The sequence below is a fragment of the Tyto alba genome, unplaced genomic scaffold (assembly GCF_018691265.1).
Source record: "Tyto alba isolate M040663 unplaced genomic scaffold, T.alba_DEE_v4.0 Super-Scaffold_23, whole genome shotgun sequence".
NCBI classification, from domain to species: domain Eukaryota; kingdom Metazoa; phylum Chordata; class Aves; order Strigiformes; family Tytonidae; genus Tyto; species Tyto alba.
This window is the reverse complement of record NW_024881297.1, coordinates 19862989-19889925: the sequence shown is the minus strand read 5'-3', so window position 1 is coordinate 19889925 and position 26937 is coordinate 19862989. Positions and strand designations below refer to the sequence as shown.

Sequence of the window (26937 nt, the reverse complement as noted above, 5' to 3'; positions counted from 1 at the left end):
CTAACACCAGGAGGCTTCATTTTCTTCCTTCAAGAATATCCCATCTCAGATTTCAGTTATACCCAGTAGAAAGGGGGTAGGCATCTAATTTACTTGATTTAAACAGTATCAGTTTGTATGTACGATGTATCTCATGAACATTTCTAACACACATTGCTTAAGTAACTTATCGAAATCCTATTCAAGTCAGGGCACACTGAGAGCAGTGAGAACTCTCTCAGGACTCACTAGGCTCCAGTTACAACTGATCATTACATAGTCAGTGCAAAATGACTGCGTTGTCCAAAATTCCAATAATCATGGTGAAAATTCCACTCTATAATGAACATACTTCTCAACAGCACAGCTCTTTCCCACTCCTGCCATACGCTCAAATCAAAGGGGTTTTGTTTAAGCTACAAAGCACTTGCCACCACTTACAAGGTGGGCATCAATACATATTACCACATACATTTCGACCAACAAGTGGAACACTAAGTAGCTGTGCTGTTGTTCCTCCATCTTACTACCTAGATTTTTTTGAGGTGCCCAGGCCCAGGACACATGCAGTGATGGAGATCCAAGAATATTTACTTGCCTACCTCAGCTGGGGTCTACGGAGACAAATGGACCATAAAATCTCTCCTCCGTATATGACATGGGTGGTTGCTTCCCCCAGTTTCTTTTGTGACTGGAGGGTGATGACAGTTTATGTGTCATGCACAGCCTCTGAACACACTCCTGTTATAACATGAGAGGTAGCTGAGGTTAGCAAACTCAAAGACATGCTACTTGAACATAACAAATAGGGCTCAGTGAAAATGACACAGCATAGCAGCAAATACTTTGTAAACATTGAGTTTGCCAGTATAGTATCTGCCCTTGTTCACAGGGTATTACAGATTCAGTACCAGCTTACAAGGGAATGGGGTTGGGAGGTAAAATAGACTAAAAAAAAAATAGATAACAAATATTAAATAAAATTAAGACTGGCAGTTCCAAATTGAAATGTTCAACAAATAATTTTCCAGGTCAAGGAAACCGTTTATCAGTGACAACTCTTCAGCTGTTACTGTGCATCCTTAAACTACTCCGTCTTCTTGATGTGCCACAGTGTATACAAGAGACAAAAATAAGCTGTCAGAATTCAAATGTGTTCAAGAATAGAGATTTACAGCTGTAACTCCTATCATATTCTGAGCTAGCACTAGTCTGAAAAAAACAAAACAGGCAGATTTCAAATCTCACTATGAAGGGAATCTCTACACTCTTTTTCAATGAGTATTTATGTAACTGAAATTGAAACTTCACTGGTAACAGCACACAGAGCATCTCCACCTCTGAAAGTGATGTTTTAGAGGGACTATTATGCTGTGTCTTTTAAACTGAAAAATTAATACAAACTATAGTCAGAGGTTTTTGAAGAATAATGGTATTGGTACATATTGACACAGATGAAGAGCATGAAAGGTTGCAATTTAAAACACAGACTGGAAACATATTCTTATACCAACATCACAAATTAACTCACAGAACATAAAAATTGCTTTGACTACATTATGTCTGTACATACAAATATAGCAACATAAAATGCCCGGTACACGTGTTAACTTACACAATTTCCTCCTTTGTTTGATTTCTAATTAGAACTTGCTAGTGTAAACTAAAGGATGTATCAAAATCTTCACAATCATATAGACAAAACAGAATTATAAATACCCTTTGCACTTGCTAATGTTATCATATTAATGATTTCTATCAGCTTTTGGCCGTATATCTGATCAGAATGGAAAGCAAAAGGTACTAGCAAGATTGCTGGTTTTCCTAACATCAGAGGTGACCTCTCCAAGAGGGATCAACTGTAATTGAAAAGTAGAGAGAACAGACTGAAAGTTATGATCTGCCAAAAATATACAATGTAGGGGAAAAAAAAAAAAAATAGTATCACAGACTTCTAAAATTGCAGTGACTACACATTATTTCAGGAATATCTCTAGCTTTTCATGTTACCCTGTATGTCACAACTTACCATGGAAAAGTCAGTATTTTAACTACTAATGAATTTCATCTGTTTCTGTTTGCCATAGTAAACAGTAAAGCAAAACAAATACACACACACACACACTCTAAATAAAGTTAATAATCAACTTTAAATCAACAGGTTTCAATTTCTCATTTCTCAAAATCAGCTGAAGGGAATGTTGTCTATCTTTTCCAAAGATAATACCAAGTGGGAGACTGGAAATATTTGCTCAAAGGAGAAGTCTTTGGTGTTAGCTTGTTTTTTTTCTTTGGTTTTGTGTTTGTTTATGGGGTTGGGCTTTTTTTAAGAAAGCTATGACCAAATAGAAATGTACTGCATAATGGTAAGTCTGCATTGCATATAAACTTAGTTATACAGTTCACCACCATGAATTCAGCAATGTGACTCATATTACCTCCAACTGTGAGAAATTCGAGCACCTCATGGAAAGAACCAGGCAGTTCTTGCCGTGGAAACACCTGCAGCTGCCAAGCCAGGTGCTGGCTCTGTAGCAGCCCAGGCAGATCTGTAGCCACGTAGTTCACAAGGAATGTTCCTGAAGGACACGATCAAGAAGTCACCACCTGGAGCTGGGCTTCAACCTCCTGCACCTACTTCTTGTTCCCCATTAAAGTCTTTCACTCACTTGATCCTGTCTATCCCTTGTTCTACTGAAGCCATTAAGAAGACTGAAGTTTCAGTCAGTTAGCTGCTGCTATTGATTACATACAGCATGACTAATCCTAGCATGTATATTGTAATTTGTCCAGCAATAATTATAAACAACAAAAAAAAGTACATTCCCTTCTTCATGTACTGACTTTCTGCAATAGCTGTTTTTCTCAAATGCAATTATTCATAAGCATGTAACACAACTTTGCAGCCAATATCTCTGGCAAAAACCCTGTGCAAAATAGGTAAAATATTTTATATTATCCTTTTCTTTTTTTTTTTTTTTTTCCAGAAAGGATTTTCTTCTTTTTGTTTTAATAACATTGTCCCTTAAAGTTCTTACAAAAATCTTCACTTTCAAACTTGTTTTTGTTTTATGGGATTTTTAATTCTGCTGTTCTATGTGACTTATTTTGCGCTGATCAAATGGAAGAAGGAAAAATATAAAGGAAGAAAAATATAAAAAAATCATAATCTCAACTTTTCTAGGACTAAATTCTTGATTTTTAAAGATGTCAAAAAGACAAACAAACAAAAAAATAAAGTCACCTCTTCCATGTTGTCCCACCCCAGACATGTCAAAAAAGACACCAACCTAACTCTCCTTGCAGATAATTAAGAGCTCATAATTAAAACACCATCAGGCATCTCAGTATATGATACTGATTGATTTTGCTACCTGAAGACTTAAATGATACTAATTTTTATAATAACTATAGCAATAACTTACAAGTTCTCTAGACCTAGAAATATACTAGTCTGATAAACTCTCTAACAAAAACTTTCCACTTAAGGAGAGAAAATATTCTTTACTCAACTCTATAATGTCTATTTCCACTATATTTGTCTTACGCACATACAATATATTTGATTTATATGAAAAAATGATTTGTATAGAACTGGCAGACCCCAAGTTTCACGTACCTCTCAGGAAACAAAAAGGGCATGAAGAAGACTTAGTATGCTTTTGCACATAGGTGGCTGTCACAAACAAGTGAAACATTCATAATTGCACCTCTTCAAAATCTGCCGGAATCCTAAACAATTTAGAAACAATTAAGTATATGCATTTCAACAGGCAAACTGAATGCAATAAAATATTCATGTTACTGAATAAGTATAATTCATGAAACATCGACCATGCAGTTTGGCTTCAAAATTAATGGTGCAAAAATCTACTACAATTATAGGAAAATAAGTTCTGTATTTAATTAAAATTAAAAAGAGCATAAAAATTATTACATAACACCATAGAGGTTACAACATAACACAAAATTACATAACACATACATGTAGTAATACATTTTTCTGTTACAGACCAGGGTAACACCTAAGTCACTTGTTCCATGCTGAACCGATACATTACAGAACAACGTTATGTGAAATTGGGTTCTTCATATGCAGGTCTTCTCCAGGATCCTCTTCACATTAATGTTTTTATTAGTGTAACCCCTGTGTCCTGTTTTACACAATTACATGATGGTCCGGATCGTATGTCTGCTGCTTTACTATGTCCTATTCTTTTTTCAATTCAGATCAGCCTGTGGGACAACAGATTCCAATTTCAAACCTGCAGATACAGCTGAAGGTTACCCTTTTGTCTGTCAAAACCTTGCAGGTGGCTCATTCAAGCCTAACTAGTCACATGTAACTTAAGCCAAGGACCTTTGAAGTAAACAGGAAGACATCACTTCAAAGTTTTCTGTAATGCTGAAAACAGCAACAGTTCCTGCTTGTCCCTGATCAACTTTGTTAGAATTGCTAGCAGTAAGTGACCTTGCTTCGTTAAGAAAGGGAACCTGTAAACTTGAGTGTACAGCTTCCTTGTAAGTGGGAAGGACACCTGCAAACTTGTTAGTTTGTTGTCATGGAGCATTAAAGGCTTCCAAAAGAAAAGGAAGGAGGTTGGAGACAAACAGTCTCGTAACAAAACAGGAGGCTTCCTAGAAAAAAGTAAGACCCTCTGATATAGACCCTGTAATTACACTTACCCCTATTAGTGGCATGCCGCCTTCTGCTTCTGAGAAAAACACAAAGTGCCTTGTGCTTATTTTCTGGAGAAAAGTAATGGCCTTGGAAAAGATAACTATTGAGATCTAGTGCTGGATCTCAGAACTGAACATGTAACAGAGATTTCGATGCAGAAGAATGGGATCCAGACTATCAGTAGAGAAGGAAAGAAGTGTTAATCACTAAATATATCAACATCATCTATTGCTAGCTATTTCTGTGGCTAGAAATACTATTACTGCTATTTCTTTTTTGCTCTTCTGAGCAGAAAATCTACCATGTGATAAACAGATTTGAGTAGAAAGTCTACCATGAGATAAAGAATTATGTTGTTCATTTCAGCATAATTGTCCCTGCTGCAGTTCAGAAAGAAGCTGATTTCTTTTCCCATGAAAACTAGAAGGAAGATGTCCCAATGCAAGTTCATTCTACAAAACACTGATGGGTCCAAAATGCATATGAACAGTTCACTAATGACAGAGCCTTAACATTAACTGCTGATAACTCAGGAATTTCACATGCAATCACCCTCTGAAGTTACAGTTTTACTGTCCTTGTAGATAAAAATTTCTTGATTATCTATCTAGCCATGGTACAGGAGGGCCTGTGGAAACTCAACAGAACTAAGAAAACCAAGGTAGTTAAGTGGGATGGAGAAATCTGAGGCATCTGATTGAGCAGGAAGAAACATTTTGGGAATGAGCTGTTCACCAGGAAATCAAATACATGTTAACTAGGCAACTGTAGCTGCCGAAGCCACTCTGCTAAGATGTCTTTCCACTTGACTTGCTAATCACAATGATGAGTATGAATATAGTACTTAAACTAATTTGCTCAAAGTTTTCACTTTGGTCTTGTTTCATGTAACCAGAAGAAATACGTCCTCCTCAATATTCATACAGAAATACTTAGTATAACAGATTTCCAAAGTTTCTGTATATTTTGGCATCTCAAGAAACAATTCAAGTTAGTGAGTTTCATCTAGTAATGAGAAAGAGGTAAATAAAATGAGACAAAATAACGTTACTATAAAATGCAGAATTAAGACCTGAATAAAATGTGCTTGGATGCAATCAGCAGTCAATCAGAATGACAAATTCTGCATGGTTTCAAATTAAAGAATTTTAATGGAGTCTTAAAGCTTAGATACAGAAATAAAGTTGCAGATGGCCAAGGGTTGAGTTCCAAATGTCCAGGATTTCCAGGTAACACCACCAATATCTAAGTTTCTAAAGCTGTAATTGAGAAGGTGAAGTTTGCTTAAAGCTTCTTTTTTTCCTTTTTTTTTTTTTTTTTTTCTTTATATGAGAATAAAATTTTCCCGAAGTTCTTTTATCTTCAACTTTTTATTTTCAAGCTATGTTTTACTTCAGGTGAATATCTGTCTTTGGTTTTAATCCTACTAGTATATTAAAAAAAAAATAAGTGGGATAAATAACTTGTGAACATATTACAGTTGTTTCTCCTGACTATGCTTACTAGTCAGGTGAGAAGTCTGGAGTTTGTACACGTACAAATGGAGCACTTTGGAACATGAGATCCATTCTCCCCACACTGACTGTAATTAGCTGTCAGTTTCACCGTGGACATTTTCCATGTGCACTTTGAGGTAGTCATTTCTCGTAAACTTTTTGTGGCAAAGCTGGCATTCTGCCATCGGTCGATTGGGGTTGTGAGTCAGCTTGTGTCGGATCAGCATTTTCTTCAGGCTGAAGGACAGATCACAAACCTAAGGCAGTGAAGACAAGACAGAGAGTCTTAAAAGTTACATCACTGAGGACACAGCCACACATACCTGCAATACGTAGTAAATGAGCTGGTCTCTGGAAGAATAACTCCTTCAAAGAGCACCTTAAAGATTATTACTCTGTCTGGTATCTTTGTACATTAACAGTGGTACCACAGGCACAGGGGGGAAAAAAGGAAAAAAAATAAAACATGAAAATATAAAGGGAAAGGAAATACAATCTTCAAAGTATCAACACACTGAAATATCCCAGTTACACTGGGGTTTGGTTTGGTTTGTTTTAAAAAAACCCTGTTCTTCTATCTGGGATGCAGCAAATATTATGACAAAACATTACAAGCCTCTGTCAATCCAACCTCAATGAAGTATTTCCTTCCTGACCTCCAGAATGACATCTGCGAGTTCCTAGAAAATCAGTTCAAATTACTCAGTTACAAGAAGGAAGGAGTGAGAAAAAATAAGCTCTGAATACTGCAAGAAAAGTTAATAATTATTATAGATGAAACCTCATTGTTCAAGTCTTCCTCTGCCTGGTCGGGAAAACAGAAGACATCTTGTAAATGAAGGTGCAATTCCTATTGCTTTGCTGTATTATCTGGTGTGTTGCTTCCCTTCTTCCACTGTACTCTAAGCAGTCCAGTTCATTCTGCTATTTGAATAAATGGATAGAGGGATGTGGGACTCTGTCATGCTAAAACTATCACTTATAAAAATTCCTCTACGGAAGTCAAGATGAAATGTTAAGAATAAGTTCAGCCAAGAGAAGTTAGAATGACAAGTCAAGACATCAAGTCAATTGAAATCACGCAGTTATATTGTCACATTCACCTTCCATCCAGGTATATACCGTATGCATAAATTTCCCAGAAAAAAAAAAAAAAAGAAGATAGAAAGCATGCTCCTGATTTGACCAATTAAATAGGCAAGAGTCATATAATTAAATAAGAATCAACATCTGCACGTGTCTTCCATGCAGAGGAAACTCAGAGAACCCAGCACAACCACTCTTTAGGAAAATTGTTTTAAATTCATATCGGTAACAAACTAATATTGAAAATGCTGAATGACTACTGATTCCTGCTGAAAGTAAGACAGACAAATAGAGCTAACTATCCAAGTAGATAATCTTGACCTGCAGTATCTGTATTTTATGCCAAGTAATACAAAACCATACAATGACCATAAAAAGGGCAATTGCCAAAGGCAAATCTTGCACCCAAAATAATTTTTCCCCAGACAAGAACACTGTACACTGTATGTGCTGTTGAAATGGGACATTTTTGAATTTATGACATGACGTAATACCAAGGACTTTTATACAGCAACTGTAACTCTCCAACTTTTTTCCCATCAATGTATAATTACCTCTTTCAGACCCAAGCAACAGTCACCCTTTTGTTATGCGACAGTGAACGTCACTTACAGCATCCACTGGTCAGGTCTTAATACTGCTTTTGCTTCTATTCCTCTTCCACAGAACACACATAACATTTATCTAACCATAACCATCATGCTTGCTCAGTCGTCTCAACATGTTAAAAGTATCATATAGTTGTAACCATGTTTCTTGGAGACCAGGAAGCCAATCAAGGATATACACACATACAAGATATGTATGTGTTCTCTGCATCTTACACACGCCTCTTCATTTTTAAAGTAAAGAGTTTATAACAGTCTTAAACTACGTTTTTTCATTCAGAATGCTCATGTAACTAGTATAATGTATCCTGATCTCCCTTAATGGCTCTAGCATTTTCTACTACCTAGCTTCTTCAAAAAGAACATGGAATGCATAAGATCATTAAAAATACGATACATCTTGTGCTATGCTTGCATAAAAGCCTTGAGTTGTTTTTTGGGGTTTTTTTGGTTTTTTTTTTTGTTTTTTTTTAAGAGTTTGCTTTGTATTTCAATAAGTAAGACTGACATTTTATAGATTTACAACCACGCTTGCTAACATACACTTGAACACTAATCAATCTCTTCAAAATGATCAAAGTTTTGATCAAGTAGGGAGGATGGAAAAGACTGACATTTGAAAGTAAGTGTAGGGTCAGCTAAAGGCAGAGTGGAGGGAAATAGTCTACTGGAAAGAAACCAGGACAGGCAGTATCTGACCTTTCTGCCCCCAAAGAATAATCTGTTGTCTCTGAGGCAACTGAAGTTCAATTGGTCTTCCAGTAAAAACCAGGCTGATCTTCAGAGGGCAGAAATATAATGTACTAGCAAAAGCCATACTTTGTATTTCCACATTTCAGTTATTTTCACTGTCCTATGTGATAAAGATTAGAATTTTCACTTTAAAATGGGAATATTCAATTTCCACTACAATCAGTGGGATGTGAGAGCTCTGAGTCGTTAAAATCTGAAAATGCCTTTGTTAACTGATAAGACACAGAAATAGCCACATAAATAAACTGTAGCACCTTCAACAAACAGGATACAAAAATTATTTTATCTTGTACTGTAAAGTCTGTTCCATACGCCTGAGAGAGAGAAGAGTGTCAGAGGAAGATAAAACGTGACTTTTATTTCTGATTTTGGAAGAAAATTCTATTTGAAGCAAAAATGCAGTCTAAAAGCTTGGTGTGTTAGAGTTTATATTGAGTGGGGAGAGGTGTGTTGACAAGTGAAGCCTGTTCTTGAGCCCATGAACACCTTTTTTTTTCAATAGCCAAAAGTTTCTTTCCTTCAGTTCTTTGACACTGAAGGCAATTCCTGTTTGTAAATGCTAATGGTACGAAGAAAGAAAAAAAATTCTGACAGCAAATGCTAATATGTTATTTCAAAGAAAGAGCTGAACAGTTCCTATGACTGATTCTAATAACAGGTAGGAGATAAGACCAAACTCCTCAATCCTCTTAAGACTTCTGTCTTGCAGTGTGGCTTCATATATGATTAAATTTATTAATATGCTAATCATTGAAAACACAGCCTGTTTTTAAGCTTTAAAGGATTCTTAGTAGCTCTAGGCATTGGACTTCCAGAAATTTCTAATACTTCATGAATAGGGGTATACCGGTAGCATGACTTCACCTCTTAAAAACATACAATGGAAAATGGGGAAAAAAAAATCCAGAAAATAGTAACAAAAATGATTATGAACATGGGAATTCATCATACAAGGTGTCAGAAAGAGAAAGGACTTCAGACAAGTTGACTAAGAAGGAATGTGGCACACGTACACAAAGCAATGAAAGGAGTAACTATCAACCCCTTCTGTTAATGAAATAACTAGAGGACAATGATTGAAATTCCATTGTAGTAACCTGACACACTCTCCTCTCCCCAAAATCTCTCTCCACAGTTCAGAATTTGTGGAAGTTGTTGCATTAAATTACCACTCAATTCATTATAAGAAAAATAATGAGAACATCTACAGCTATCCTTACTAGGACAAAAAACTGTATGTGAAAATATTTGAGTGTAAAAAGCACTCTATTATTGGGGAGTCAGCAATGTCTCCCATAGGTACATCTTCCAGTACCTGTCCACTGCTGTTTTTCCTGTAACTTCTGCTGAAACATCTGGTAACATGTAATGTGCATGACAGGTCTGAAGGAACGGTCTGCTCTGGGTGACATTTACTATGTTCCGTGTATCCATAGAAGTGGAGTCCAGATGAAACAAGGAGTACTGAAAACAGAACCTTAAACACTGTCCAAGTGTGCATTAAGCAGCAGACCCTGGTAGGCACCTGGGCAACTGAAGAGTGTACGAATGAACAGTAGAAGCAACCACTGTTTATGTCCAAATCCCAAAAAAAGTTAGCAATCTCTGCAATGTGCAGCTGCCAAAAGACTAGTGTTGAAGAACAATTTTGGTGAAATGGCTCCCCAGTTCTCTCCCTCTGGTGGGGAAGGGTAAGTGAGCCGCTGTATGGTGCATGGCTGTCGGCTGTGTTTAAACCACAAAAATGGCAGCAATTTTAAGTGTAAGAAAAAATCTACAGTAAATTAAGGTACATAAAAATTCTCAGGGAAGGATTAGGACTAGACACAGATTACAGCTGGTTCTAAAAATACTATAAACCAGTGAAAAGACCGGTGCATCTAGGATTCACAGTGTGAAAAAAACTGTGTTTACGTTGCAAGCTAGCCAACAGCTGATAAAAAGTGTAGCAATCTGAAATCTGAAAAAGTTATTGACAATGATTTGGAATTAAGAAATCCTCGAGGTATGATCTAAACCAGGCTGGGATTGTCTCAAAAGGATACGGCAAATCTCCTGACCTGTAGACATCAGCAAAACAGTGTAGCTGAAATTTTTATTAAATTAATACATTTTTTTTTGCAATGAAACATCACCAGATTATGTATTAAAAGCCAGATCAATTAACAGACCCTTGCAACTTTCAAGCCAAGTGGTTATTCTAATTTTTCATCTAATTTTAGAAATTTGTGAACAAATTTACAACTGTTCAGACTGAGCCATCTAGGATAAAACTGAAAGCTGACAGTTCCCTTGTGTAATGTGTTCATTAAGAGCCAGTATCATAAAACAAAGCACCTATACTAATTCTATACCCTACTCTGATGCCCTTCTCTAAATCCTCAAGCAACAACTTACATTCTCGCGTTTGATAACTCTGAAAAAGACATTATTTTCCAACCGTTTCTGCACATTCAGCCTCCCCACCTACCTTACAAAAATCTGTGAGATATGTTGTATACAGGATGGGGTATGCTGAATAAAAGGTATTTAACAGTGATGTATGAATTATAATGATATGCTGAAATTCAATGCTGCAAGCATTCACGATTTCTTCATTGAACAATAAAAAACCCAAAACAACCTATGATCAGATGTTGAAAATATCACACCAGATTTCACTAAACAGAAATTGGAAATTCTGAATTCATATTTGTGTCATTCAGCAACATCAGAAGCATTCAGGTTCCCTGTAATGAATTAAATACCTTCTCCTGTATAAGCTAATCTCCAACTATTAACCTGTCATACAATATATACATGAACACAACCAGCATGAATTTGTAACTTGCAACATCTAAATTGCATTAAATAATAGTGAAAATAACCCTTAAGGGATCCAAAACCATAAAGCAAAAGGGTATGCAATGCTCCTGGCAACTGAAGACAGTACATAAAATTCTCTGAATGGTCTTTCATTAGTTAGGCAATCAAAGACCATATGAAGTGTAACTTTATGCCACAGCCAATAGGTGCAAGGGCATAGTCTCACTGAAATTAAGTCCTGCTGCTGCACTGAGGTCAAGACGACAAAGGGATAGATCAACTCACATCACACTGAAATGGCTTCTCTCCGGTGTGGGTTCTCATGTGCTCATCTAGGCCTCGCTTTTGACTGAAAGCCTTGTTACACTCTGAACATTGGTACGGCTTTTCCTGTATGAAATGACAACAGTGAGTGAAAGTGAGTGAAAGTGAGTCAACACAGAGCCCAAGTCATTAAAAGAGTGGAATTCCATGCTGGATGGTGCAAGTTTTATATTCTCTCTACGGGATTACAGTCAGTGAAAACAGCAGAAAACGACTTTCAAATGATTAAGTGAAAGCTGGGAAAGCTGTGGCCTGACAGTTTCCACTTCAACACCCACTTATGAATTAATTATCTGTTCCAGTCTTTCAAACCCAGCCATTTTGGGAGCCTGTTTTTCGTAATGTAAAAGGTACAGAAACATAAAATTCCAATGTACTTTCCTTTATCCTCCACAAAAGCTTAAAGCATAAAGACAAGTAAAATGTCTATAAAAACCTCAGGTTTGTTAGCAGGTTTCCAAGCAGGGGAAGAGGTGAGGAGAGGAAGAGGGGGTACAAGGAGAGCTTGTGGCAGAGAAAAAGCTTATTTTGAAAAGTGGTGACAGAAGGTTAATCACATATTCATTGCAGAACCTCAAAAGAAGTGCAGATGACAACCAAGCCATCTGTATTTTTATTAGAACTATTGGTTAGCAGCTACTGTAACACATGATGTTATAAAGTTGCAAGCTCACTGACCTCAAATAAATAATTAGAGGTATGTATGGAAAACCACTTACATAAAGATTTTCTTCATTGAAGTTCTTCCTTAATATAGAAACTTATATAAGGTGTAATGGCTCATTTATTCCACTAAAGTCACAAAAAAATTGTATGGAAAACAACATTTAAGTAAATCAATTAAATGAAAAAGTTTGTATTATGACAACGCACACTGCCTCATTAAAATTTTGATGCTCTAGAGGCATTTTTATTTTTGAATCAAACAATTCTACTTCTTTCACTCTCATTCTACTTTTTCCTGTGGTCACTGGTTCTGTACTGCTTAAGTTCTAAAGATGGGTATTTTAGGCAACAAGGTAAACATTTTTTACTAAATTAAATTGAAAGCAAAGACAGAAAATCAATAGGCACTAAAAATGCCAAGTCTATGAATTAACAAATAATAGGCACTAGTCTTAACAGTCTTTTGGGAGGTAACATGAGAACCAAGGATACGTGAGAAGGAACAATTCGCCTTAGGTGTTGAAGCTACAAAGTAAAGAAATCCTCTGGTTATTGAATTTCTATTCTCAGTATGTAGGGGGCAATCAGGTCTCCCTATATTGCTGAATCCTGACAGGTACTCAGCATAAACCATACACATAATACAATGGACTATAAAACAGTGTTGTTCTGCATACGTCTCAAGGTCTCTCTTTAGGGCAGCTCTTTGCAGGTCCAGAGATCTCAGGGGGGATGAAGACTGGGTTCTTCATTTTGGACTACCCTCCCAGGAGGTTTTCTAGAAAAGGCAGCATCAGACTGAAATATCTCAACTTGTAGTGGCAGGAATCCTCTAGCTCATCAAAACCAGGCCATAAGGTGTGTACATAGGGAAAAGCATTTCTCCAGCAATTTCAATTTCAGATATGAGTAAACCATGAGATAAATAAGTACATTTCAGCACGATGCAGGACAAATATTTCTACTGACACAGGCTGAGTACACAGTGCCCAGCTGCACATAATCAAACTGGCCTAAAGGGAAGCCACTAATGAGCTTTTCTGTGCAAGAGTCTCCTTACACATGTTTATCATCTTTGTGTTTTTTCATCTTTATCTTAATTTTGTCATTTCCATGATTCTTCAGTATAAAGTAAAATATAACAAGTTACTTAAAGATCTGAGCTGATCTTAAAAAAATCATCATCCAGACCAAAAACTCCATGTCACAGAGAATTTTGCTAGACTGACTAAAAGACTTCATAGAGTAGGTCTGTAATTTTTATGGAAATGTACGAATAAGCCATATGAAAATCAGGTTTCTACAACACCCCCTTAATTGATTTTGCATTGTGGTTAACGTAAACCACATTTTCTGTGAGTTCTCTGAAAACAGTTTTTCTCTGTATAGGTTGTTCCACAGAAAGTGCAAATAAAGTATATGATGTGTACATCTTACCTATGAAAACATTAATTATTGCAAACTATACCAAGTGTACTTGCTCCTTTTTTATCACCTTGTTCTTCAGATATCTGAACAGTTAACTTGATTATGATTATCTTATTCATTTCAGAGTGAAATGGACTTCAGGATTCCATTTTGGAGAAAGAGTCATTATAAACTCTGGGAAGCTGAAGTCACAAACTGGGCTATAACATCTTCACCATGCTACGTTTGGCTATTTGTATTATTCTCTATGGCAAAAAAAGTGTATATCTAACCATCCCCTTCACATTTGTATTCAAATTCACATATGTAGTACATGAATCACAACCAAAGCTGCCTTTGATCTAATTTTAGATTCCTTACATCCGTATGTTCCTGTGACTTCAGTAGACACAATTCTGATTTACACCAGCCCCCTCTCCCCTAAGCTAAGCTGCCCTTCATTCACATCTGTGTCCATTTCAGTAAAATCGGTAGTGTTGTCCAGAGCAAAACTTGGCCCTAAATTTCTCTCCAGATTAAAAGACTTTTTTTGTTGGTTTTGAAGATGACATCACTCCCAGAGACTTATTTCTTCAAAATAAAACATTCTGTGCTTTTCCTTTTCTCTCTCCTCCTTCTTCCCCTCATATCAAATTTCCATTGCACAATACTTGGAAAAGGCAACATTTGTAACATGGAAAAGATGATGTTAGCTTGGCATAACCACCACTGCTCCAAATGTGAACAGAAAAGGAGTAGATAAAACCCACAGCAGTAACTCAGAAATAAAGTGAATGCCACCGCAAAAGGACAACAGGGACTAACAATGAGATTAGAAAAAAGTTGGACAAATGTAAAACATCAAGCAAAGGGAAAAACCTGCTGTCAACAAAACAGAAGGTCACTGGGATGGTCATGTAAGTCTGACTTCAGAGAAGTTAGCAACTGCTAGTACTATAAATCTACCCTCTGTTCAAAAAGCATCTGCCAGGCCATGACTATGGTGGCAGCAAAGCCAAAGGATTACATGTGTTTTCTTTTATTGATGATACAAATGAGGAAGGGAGCAGGGAGAGTGAGAGAGACAGGATGTAGCTGATACAGCAGTGATTTAATATTACAGTTTTAAGTATACTGGCTATAAATAGAAATATGTAGATAGGGATTTATAACCTTCCTGCCTCTAAACAAAGAAAGGCCAAGGAGAGCCTAAATGGGACTTGGTATTCTGGAAGGCACTTTACTGTAAAACTGGTATGATAATTTAGAAGCTCCCGTCTCTGATGATTTTCACTTCACTACGTTAAAAATGAGAAGAATTCAACATTTTAACAACTATGACAAATAAAACAGTGCCTGCAATACACACTTCATCTGTCTGTGGACAGCCAAATCATAAATGACTACCTTGGATTCTATGCAAATTGTGCTTTGCATTAGAAAGACAACAGAACACGATAAATTCTCAAGGCCATTTGATGCCACCTTTAACAGATCGATAGAACATGTGTACAGAGTATCCTGCAACAACAGCAGATGGAAACACTTAAATGCAGAATATGTGAATTGCTAACTGCTGCTGTAGTTCACTGTATCTCCCTTAAGAAATATAAATACATCATGTATATTAGCTTACCACTAGTGCATGTGGTTGTTTCTGTAAACCTGGTAAAATTAAATTGATTAATTTAAACAAGAATGACTTTGGTAGGAGGATCTCCAAATAACTTCTTAAACCTGAATTTCAAACTATTACATGAGCTCAACAGCAACAAAAACATAATCTAGACACTACTATATGCAAATATATCATCACTCAAGACTCAGTAAATGAGAGTTAAGAAGAGTTCTAGTAACTCTTTCCAAGGTGGCAGGAGCAAGTAAAAACTGGGCTGAACCCACGCTCAGAAGACCTTATTCTTTATTATTTTGGTTGCATTAATTTACTACAGTGATTACAGATTTATACTATTCAAAAAAGTGAACTTGTTTACCACATAAGTGTTAATCAATAATCCTTTTTACCAATTACGTTTTAATTGACATAGAGTATACTTAAAATCCTAGAGCTATCTAGGATCTAGTCTTTCTCTTGCTCATTTCTTTAATATCCTACTGAATTCAGCAGACTTATTTCTGATTACCATAGAATTTCATATATTGTATGTTTCTTCTTGTAGATCACATTCATACATCTAAGCACTCATTAGAACTACTAGCAACTTGGGCTTAGATGTACTGACCATGTTAAGTTTCATACGACTGTCAACTTGCTGGATCTGCATTTTCTACATGCTGAGAACTGAACATTCAGAGAAGTTCAGAGAAACAAGTAAATCAGATCTTATGTTACTTGTAAACATTTACACTTGTGACATGAGCATGAAAATTGCCAGACATGAACAATGGTGATGATACAGGAAATCTGGAGACAAACATGACGTATTTTTGAAAAATAAAGGCTCAGTATATACATGAATATTCTTGGTAAAACCGAAATAAGCCTGAAAAGGTCGCTACCTAAATCCCATGGGAAATAGTGGGCAATGGAACTTTTCTGGGTGAGATTTATTTTCACAACAGGAAACAGAGAGCTAAAGAAAAATATCAGCTTGTATTTTCAATAGGAAAATATTTTAAAATACATAAATCATCCTTTAGTTCACTGATTTTTTTTTCCTTATTTTTAATTGCTTTCAAAAAAAAGCAATTTTCTAAATGCTTTTCTAAAACAAAGACCTTTGCTTTGTTTCTAAAGAGAAAGTCTTAAAATGCCTACACATGAGATGTAGATACAGTAACACTATCTGCTTTCACACCTCATGTGGAGAATTCTAAAGTATTTGTATCGCTCTTAATAAATATCATTTGCGACATGTATTTACCTTATCACTGGAACACAGGGTTAGTAAAAAAATTGTTTTGAAAAAAATCAGCAAGAATGGAAAAATGTGGCCTAGCATGAACAACACATCCAGCCAGACAACATTAAAATATACTAGTCAGGCTTGCAGCTACCAAGAGCTGACCTCTCAAACAGAATCCTGGAAATCCTATAGCTTTGCCAAGCTGAAAGTGCAGAAGAGACAGCGGTGTTATCTGCTTACAAACCAGGAGGACAGTGACAAATACAGAAGCATTATCTAAAGGGCACCTTAGGCACTGAGGGAATGATGCTAAATCTAACACACCTGTGTATTTCACATAAACTCCTTTTTTGTGTGTTTTAAACCTTTTCTTAGTACCAGTAACACTTTGTTTCAAATATTACTAATTATTAATGTTGATGTGTTCCTCAAACCATACTCAGGATCTCTTTATCCGGTTGTACATGGCATGTATCAAACATGGTGACCAGAACAGGTAACATCCTGTCAAAGTGTGAATGCCTGAATGTGAACTGAAGGTTTAGGGCTACAACACCCTGAAAAGCATGATCTCAGGGGCCTGGAAAAGAGTCCAACCAGAGGCAGCCTAGCACAGGGTTCATGATGCACACCCATAAGCAACCTGCAACATACCTTGCAGCCTTGCTAACGGCAAACATCTACCAAAAGTTAGGCAGAACAGTGATGAATGAGTAACAGAAGTCCTAAAGTATTGGATGGATCTTTCTGCTTGGTCTAGGAAGTCCTCACAGATAATCTCACACCATGCTGAGGGCCAGGCCAAGCAAGTCATTCTTTACAAGAAAACCTGTTAGACAGCAGCTGTGGTAATAGACCTCTGAGCCTCCACAAATTCCAGTGTCAATGCAAAGGTTTTTTCTAAATTTAAGAAGCATGATGGGTAGTTTCACTATCAATGAAGTTGTCACGTGCAATGTATTGCTCAATTCTTTTTAAAAGACCAGCTTTCATCTTAATTGAAGGACTGAGAACTGAGGTATAGTGCAGTAAGGAAGACAGTAAAGCACCTACTGAAACAAGGGTGGCTTGTGTAGATGACATTTAGTTAAATTTCAGCCCTAAAAAGGACTAAGCTGATTCATGTCAGGAATACAACATCAGTGATAGTTTCTGATAGGTCTTCACCACTAGCAACACATCCCCTGTTGAGAAGAGAGGCTAAGTCACTTCAGATCACAGATGGTTCAAGTTAATGGAGTCTAGTTTTTTATTTAACTGTGAAAAATGTACATGAACTAACAAGATGCTCACTTAGTAACTGGAAGGTTCCTGGAAGTTATAGCAAGTGGCTCACCCACAGACAGAGGGCCTATTTAAACTATCAGACTTGCATTACATTACTAATGTTGACACAGGAAGACAAACGCTGATGAGAATTTACAAATCTACAGAAGTAGTAGCGATTTGAATCTTATAATGATTAAAACTCAATAAACAATCACTTCACAAGTACACATTTCCTCAGCTGAGAAGTAAAATCCTTTAAAAAATATCTTCAATAACTACAGCAGGCACAGAAACTTTCCTGGTGAAACAACTGTGAAAGGATTTTGTCAAATTTAAAGAAAAAAGTCACTTTTATTAGAAGTGACTGATGTTTTTGTTAGAAAAGTTCTCAAATAATTCAGTTTTGTTTTGGTTTGGTTTTTTTTTTAAATCAATCTTAAATTCTTGAAATAAAATTAATGAAAATAAAAACATGGATCCTCACTGAAATGCCTGCCAGAAGAAAAAAGGTATATTTCTTCAAAACCTCTATTATATGCACTTAGTTGGACTTTACTATACCATTATCTTCCTATTTCCACAGTAGTTCTGCCTACTTGCTACCTACAGTCGGTAAAGTTTTTGTATCTTTGGGTTTTTCAAACCACTGAAGTAATTTCTGTCCCTAAGATGTAGTGAAAGAGGGTTTATTTAATCAGCCATGATGAAAATTCAATAGATGTTGATCTGCTCTTGGAAAAAGAACAGTATCAATATCAAAAAAATACATTTTCACTCTATGAGGAAAAGATGAACATCAGTCAACATTACATAAAAAAAAAGTGTGAAAATATAGGTGCAGTGGGATTCAAACCTTCCATATTCTGTATACAAACATAGATTTCACACGCAGGGAAACCACAGCACTGGCAAAGTCATCATCCTCAGACAGATGTTTAGGGAACTCACTCATGTCTCACCAATAGGGAAATATAGAGAAAATCTAATATTGAAATAATTTCAAAATTCAATCAACACCTCATAGTATTTCATTACACACTGTCATGTGCACAGAAGACTATATTTAGTACCCAAAGTAAATTTTTTTTTTTTGCAATAGAATAGTCTGCTGTTTCTAGAACACATGACCTTTTTTAAAACTTTAAGCCCAAATATTTCCTGGGAAATACCGGACAATGGAAATTAGGTCACATTTGTCAATATTGTTCCTGCATTTTTTTTTTTTTTTTTTTATCATTATTTTACTTTAATATTCTTCTATGTTAAAAAAAAAAAAGAAAAAATAGAGTGGGTTGTGTGAAGTTCCAGATGAGTGTCTTGGAAAGCCTGTTTAACTCGAGACCTGGATGAAGACAATTTTCTTCTTGTATTGTCACAGCAGCAAGCTGAAACAGTGACTTGAAGGAAAAACCTCAACAGGAGACTGCTTAGCTTCCATACTTATAATGACTTACACCTTTTCTCACAAAATCCATAAATAAAATTCAAAATTAACTCAAGGTTGGCTAACACTCACACATAGCATGTCAGGCCTTGAGTCCTTAGCTTCTAAGGATATCTTTACACTGAAGTCACTTGTGTGACTGCAGCCCATGCAGACGTATTCATAAAGTTTTCAGACTAATACTCTCAGCCCCCACTAACAAATTAACTATGAGAATAAGGAGTCCAAGACTTGACTTCAAAACACATCTGATACTCAGGCCACTGGATCACATCAATCCTTGCAATTTTGAGGCTACACTGCTAACAGTATCCATGATGCCCAGCTTCAAATAAACAAGAAATAGGAGACAAAGCTTTCTAAACAGTATTGTGAGTGCTGATAGCTTAAGTGCCCAGAAGCTACAGAACATCAACTGCAATCTATTGACCAGTTCCATTCAACATATATATATATATATATAATTGTGTGTGTATACATATATATATATATATATATATAAAATATACTCACTGGCCAAGTATTTCAAGTGTGGACAAGTAAAGTTAGTTGTAGAATTCTAAAAATATGCTTATCACTTAATTTGCTCTATTTCTTACAGTCTAATCTCTAAACACTAAGTGCTTTTTTAAACATACTTAAAGATTCATGCATTTTTAAGCACTAGGCACTTATGCATGAAAAAGAAATGTACCTACTAATACACTGCATTTTCTCTAATTTTTAAATATTACCTCAGATATTCAATTTTAGCATTACAGCCACTAGCCTCCCAATCACCACAAACCAGATTTGTAAATAAGCTATAAAAATTACATATATCTGTTATAACTTCAAAGTATAAATATGAAATATTCAAGCCAAATGATGAAAAAGCATTTGCAAATGGTTTCTACTGTTTCTGTTTTCCATTCTTGCCATGTATTTAATTCAAACAAACTGTAAGAAAACTATTTTCAGAAGTAATAAAAACATCAATTTGACATGACAGTAACTCTGGACACCTATCAATGATCATATTTACAAAAATTAACAGTTATATTGTAGTAACTTACAATAATACCTCTACAAGTTTAGGCTCAAACTATGTAATATGTCAGGCACTGAATAAAGCCTTAGGAAAGAGCTGAAGTCTGGAAGTATGTATGGTTTTCCTCAAAACTGGTATGGTCTGCAAATTCATTTCATCGAGAACATCAATGAGTTCTTCATTTATGTTTTCTTAGGCTGTTATGTTTCTCCTTCTTAAGGAAAAAAACAAAACAAAACAAAACAAAAAAACAAAAACAAAAAAACAACCCAACCCCCAACAAACCATAAACCAAACAAATTTACTTTCATAGAAATCAGTACTCAGGTGACATTTTAATATTAGGTGGTTGGCATTTTCTTCTTCTTACTTTGTCAGTAGGCGCTTTGGCTTACCTTCTCTGTTTATTCCAGAGTTTGAGCTGACACCTGTGACCACCCAGGTTGTACTCAGTTTAGCAGCTGCCAGACCTTAATCAACTTGCTACAATGATTTTTCCAGCAGCCTTCCCTGATCCACAGGATCAGGTTTGGCATTTAATCCCACTGGTAAAATATATATAGATTTAATCTCTATATTTTCCTTGTTGAGTGTCATATTATTATTTTTAAGCTAATTCACAATTTTTCTGGCCAAAAGACCAGAATCTTTTTGTCAAAATAATTACAAGAATAGCCCTCAAGGAAGGGTGCTATGATTATATTTATTTCTACAATGCTAGGTTTAGCTGATACAAAAATACCTTCTGGATTTATACATCTTGTCTTTTGTTGTTTGAATAATTTTTCTGCATGCAAGAATAAATTTCAAAATAAAATGCATGTGTAGGAACTGGTAAGAAAAGAAATAGCCAGCATCCTTATAATCTTTTGACAAGTCAACACATCAGATCCCTGAAGAAATTTGAAGTGTGACTTCCTGGGTTTTCTTCTTAAAATTCACAAAAATAAACATTAGGAAATAAAAAAAAAATGTAGTGTGTTTGCCAATCTTCAGTTTTGTCTTTGTTTAAATGGCCTAGGATCACAGAAGCAGCTATAGTGAATTACTATCATGCTGAGGAGTTTCAAGTTATTTCTGCACAGGTATAATCTTTGTTCACTAGAAAAGATCTTACATATTAAATTAGACTACATCTCCTTTAGTGCTTATATCCAGATCAGGCGTATGCTTTTGCAGTACACTTCCTAAAGGTCCCCCCTTACCGTCCTTTGGTGCATACTTCCAAAATGTTTTGGACTGCATGACCTGGATTCCTTTTGGAGAAAATTAAACCAGAGGGTTTAATGCATTCCAGGGAGTGCTACTGTGCATTCAGCCCATAGGACTGGACTACACATAATCTGCAGTAAAATACTTGAAACACAATACAAGATGAACATCAGGTCCTCAGCACCAACCATTTCCCTTGACATACCTACTACTGCAACATACACGTAGTCTCTGATTTCCAGAATGAAGAATTAGACCACAACTAGCCTGAGCACTAGGCACATGCTACAATGTGACTACGAGCATTCACTTCAAAAAAAAGACACGTGATTTTCAGTTCAGCTTATATTGCTCTTGGTTAAAGATCTGAAATGCTCAAAGTTGGAAATTCAACTATCAATACTACATATAAATATGTTAGGCTATCAACCTCGTAAAGTAAACCATCTTAATATCCGTAACACAATCACCTCTACATAACAAAGAGAGAATCTGACTAAATGAGCAAGACTACTGGAGAATTCCCACCATTTTCTCCAACAAGTAGCACATACCTCCTTGAGAATGAAATGGTAGGAAAGAGGAAAAGAGAGAACAAGAACACCTCAGGCAGTAACAACAGATATGCTTGGTCTTAAAGTACATGGCAGAAACTGTCACTAGTTCTGCGTCTCAGACAGCGCACTGATTTCAGCTTTGCTAGCATCCCTGTGTTCAGAGAAACCTCAGGGCAGGTGATCTTAATATCACAAAACTATTATATAACCTACATACTCAACAGCTCCTAAAAGGGATTTTTTTTGTTTGTTTCCTGAATTATAATTTTCTAGTTATTTTTTCCCTTCTCAACACACTACCGAGTTAAAAATCATGCATAAACAACACCAAGCACAGAAAGATCAATTATTTAAGTTTTCCAATGTCCCTTAATGAGATCCTGAATGTCAACCACTCGTTCATGACAAGCATCAAATACTACAAATATCAAATAAATCTTCATGATCTTGACAAACACACAAGTGCTCTTGCAAAAAAAGGCCTCTCTTCTATTTACCTGTCATTATTTTCTCTCTCCCTCTTCATTCATTTTCCGTCCAAATACCCAAACTTCCTTCACCACTCTGTTCTCTTTCATTTATGTCTGAATCACACAACCTAAAATACATATTTATTCCCCTACACCTGTACTAATATTTACTCATCTGAACAATTAAACAACAGCTTATTATCCTACAGTACTGCATGGATAACGTTCTGCAGAAGAACAGACCCAACATAACCACTCCTTCTGACTTAAATATCTGTGAAAGTTCATAATAAGCTTTGATTTCTGTTCTATTGCTTTTAGTAATATTAGTAGTCAACCTTGTTGTCCTTCTAAGACTTTAACATTTTTAGCTATCCAGTTCTATTTAGATACTGAATAAGTTGTTCAAGTGTGAGGAAGAGGGAAAGTTGGGAGAAGCAAGGGTATAGCAACAGAATTCAGTTTTCAAAATGAGCTAATAATGTTAACATTATCAATATCGACTCTTATTATCTCAAAGTAAAAAAATATATCTATTTGGATATAAATGAATATGTAATGCCTTTCATATAAGAATTAACTTCATGGTGAAGCTTCGGAATAGGAACAGCATATAAACAGCATGACAGAAAAAAGAACCAAAACCCCAAACCAAGGTCTAAAAAAATCATGTTGTGCCTGCATGTTTTAATCCTCTAGTATAACGATAAAGATTGAGTAGTCTGTTTAGCACACTCACACACAAAAAACTGAAATATGACCTGTTCAGATCTAGATGATCATGACATCTCAAGTATATGGAAACAATTGTCTTACGCTTGGTGTGAACTGAGTTTTCTTTCTGTAAGGATGATATTTTGACTACATGATACAGCAGAACATTTTGAGACATTTTGAATCAAATTTTATTATGTTAGTGCAATTATGTTCTTAGTGCAATATAAAGTCTAATTACAACATCTACATATATTAAAAAGAAATCTCTGCTCTGTAAAATCTATTTTTCTAACTCTTCCCTTTCCTATTAGCTAAGTAACAAACATTGTTGAATTGTTCTGTCATTCATAAGCAGTGTTTAAATTATTTTCTTTTTTTGTTCTTTTTACTCAAACTGTATGACAAATCAGGAAAAAATTAAAATTGGCACTATTTCAGAGCTGGTCTTGTTTAGTGCTCCTCCCACACATCACCATGTAGAACATATATGGTAATGAAATATCTCCTGGTGCAAAACCAGTAGTATGGGACAGTAACAACAGAAAAGATTTTATAGCACTTCTTAGAGTGATTTAACAGCTGGAAAGAAGGAGAAACAACTAACAACATGGGACTAGCCTGCTCCCAGTGAACCAGCAGGAAGCATTGAATAAACTACTGATAACTTCTAAACTAAAGTTTGGGGTACGTGAGCTAAAACTTTATCTAGGTCCAATGGTATAAAATTAAACAAATGGTTTTGATCTTATCTTTATTTATTTAGAAATCTACTCTGTGTACAGATTTGCATATGGAGACTACCAACTTGATCATCACTCTCCCTATTTCCTAATAGATAAAGAACTTTCTCGGTTGATGAATTGACCTTGACATCTGTAAGCAGTAACAGCTCCCATGGGATTACTAGTAAAAGCTACAGTTTACTTCTCAATTTTTGTTTGCCTTGTTATGGTGGATGGGGAGGCCAGAGGCAGGTAGTATATGGAATGCTAGCCCAGCTTACCTTCACCTTTAAGGGAATTCACATCTGGCTGTTTGAAGACAGCTCTCCATCTCTTTGCTGCCTGAGTGGGGCCAAGTTGTCACCTTTGTCCTCTAGTAAATATACATACAATTCTTTTCCCTAAAATGAGGAACCTTTGTGCTAACAGAGACTCAACGTTCAAAAAATAATCTTGGACACATCTGCATTTTGACTTTTATTTAACTGAAGGCAAAAGAAAAGTTAAATAAAGTCATTTTGCATCTTAATATCTGCCATCAGTTAGTAAAGTACAGTCTCTACAGAAACTCACAGTAACTGGATTTTAAGGAGACAATCAGAATCAAAGGAATGGATATTGAAGTTTCAAGAATAGTGAAGCCTTTACATAATTGTTTACTTAGTAAGCAATCACAAACATTAATTTATATCTATAAATAACCACAGGTTGAAGGAAGAAGTTAGTACTGTTATTTCAACATGTAAGAAATCAAACACAGAAAAATGAGGTCAGTAGGGAATAATTAGAATTTAACCATTAGTGACTTAAATCTTTGCCTCTTATTTTGATAAGTATCAAATATCTTGGTTGGTATAGCCTAATCTCTACATAGACAGTAATTACTTAATTTTTGTCACACACAATTCATAGGCAAGCCTCAAGTAACCATAAAAACTAAGCTGGTCTTACCCTTGTGTGGGTGCGAATATGCATCTTCAATCCATCATTCTTGCTGAAAGCTTTGTCACAGTAAGGACACTGGTAAGGACGCTCACCTGAAAACAAGAAAAGCATTAGAATCCATAAATATGGCCTCAGTATATGAAGGCATTGCAGCACAGTTAGTTGTCAAACAGAAGTACTTTTTTTTTCTGGCCTTTTTTTCACACTCAGTTCAAACAAGAAGAGATCTAAGTATTAGGAAAATTAGAAAAAAAGGTCCACCTAAGCAGGATGCAGGGCTAGATCAAAACATTACCCCCTGCTGCTTGTTTTTGTTCTAGCAATATATCACACAGAGAACCTTGGGAAAAGAAAAACAAAAAACAAACAAACAAAAAAACCACAACAACAACAAACAAAAACCCCCACCTGCTGTCCTTGTCCATACCACATTCTACAGTGACTTACACATGGTCACTTTTAGGTCACTTTTATGGTTAGGCATTAACTGCTCCCAAATATTTCTTCTGTTTCACATCTGGTCATTCTTAGAGCACTCTGGGTGTCTGAATCCCAATGGAATATAAAATATACTGTTTTTTTAATGCTGTATGTGAACTAACTCTTAGAAGGTAGCTAAATCAAAAGTTTCTGCAATTTTTGTGTTGCAATTTATAATTGAAATGGAAGCAGAAGGATCTTAGCATCTCCCTTGCAGCATCCCATATGTTGAATGTATTTAGTTTGATGCCCAATAAACTGGTGTCATTTAGCATCCATTTTCCCAAACTCACATTAGTGTAACGTGGATACTGAGCTATTCAGAATCAAAGAGTGAAGAGTTTCTAAGCTAGCTCCATAATTTGGAAGAAGTGATAAAACTTTGCAATTCCAAGGGCATTTTACTTTCTAGCTCTTTAGGTAATGCACTGGAATCTGAGTCAATTGCCTCCTCTTTCTATACGTAACACTTCAAGAGCAAATATCAGGTTTCTAGTACAAAAACACAGATCAACAGATTAAGATACAGTAACTACATTTCTATTAACAAAATGGAATTGTTTCTACACAGTCCTAATTTTGAAGATGTAACAAACCTTTATTTGAAAATACAAGTTAAGCAAAGCCTATTCTATGTTAATGCACAGCTTTCCACTCATGAAAGAATCTTTGCACGTATAGAGGGATTTAACACAGTCCACATGTCAAACACTTATTAGCATTCATATTCAATCCGGGAAAACAGGTAAGTACGATTAACTACATTTTACAGATAAAAAAAAAAAAAAAAAGTCAGACATATTTCAGTGATATACCAAAGATCAGAGTATAAGAGAGTGGCAGTAAGAGAGATAAGCATTTAAAGCTCCACAGTCTCTAATAACAGGGACATCCAGAGAAAGGAAGCCTTATTCCTCCTCTTATCTTTTCTCCATGTAAGGTGTTGCTCAGAGGGAAGACACTGGATGTTTGGCATCTTGTTCCCAAGAAAGAAAAGGATCACAGAATTATGTAATGGAGACAGCTTACAGAAACACCTCTTCGGAAGGACCAATTGTGAATAGAGTACAGCTGATCAACTGATAGTCACTGTTGTACATAAAATCTCCATATAGTTACACAGGTGGTGTAGAGATTTGAAGGCAGCTGAGATTAGATGATTATTTAAAAGAATGGGGATAAAAAAACTATTTAAATATTCTGTTCTTTTCTGTCTTTTATTACTATTTAGATGACTGTTAATGACAGCAGGAAAAAAAAACATATAGCAAAATATATATATGTATGTGGAATACATATGTTTTCCTCTTGTATTCTTCCATCTCTCAGAAAGCACAATTGTGTGTACTTGGCTTTTTGCTTTTTAGGATGATGACAACAATCACTGTGTTATAGCTGTGTTTTCACTGAGTAGTTTGA

General features: G+C 35.8%; 1 protein-coding gene across 5 annotated transcripts in view; it reads right to left on the bottom strand.

The window, feature by feature from the left end:
* Positions 1-5786: 5786 nt before the first annotated feature.
* PRDM5 (PR/SET domain 5) overlaps positions 5787-26937 on the bottom strand; it is an 87475-nt gene continuing 66324 nt past the window's right edge. For all 5 annotated transcript variants that reach the window (XM_042796517.1, XM_042796518.1, XM_042796519.1 and 2 more), the window contains 3 exons: positions 25045-25130; positions 11694-11798; positions 5787-6413 (listed from right to left, as the gene is read on the bottom strand). In XM_042796517.1, the coding sequence (XP_042652451.1) occupies positions 6249-6413; positions 11694-11798; positions 25045-25130 (356 nt within the window). In that variant the 3' untranslated portion in view covers positions 5787-6248. The remainder of the gene's footprint in view (positions 6414-11693; positions 11799-25044; positions 25131-26937) is intronic.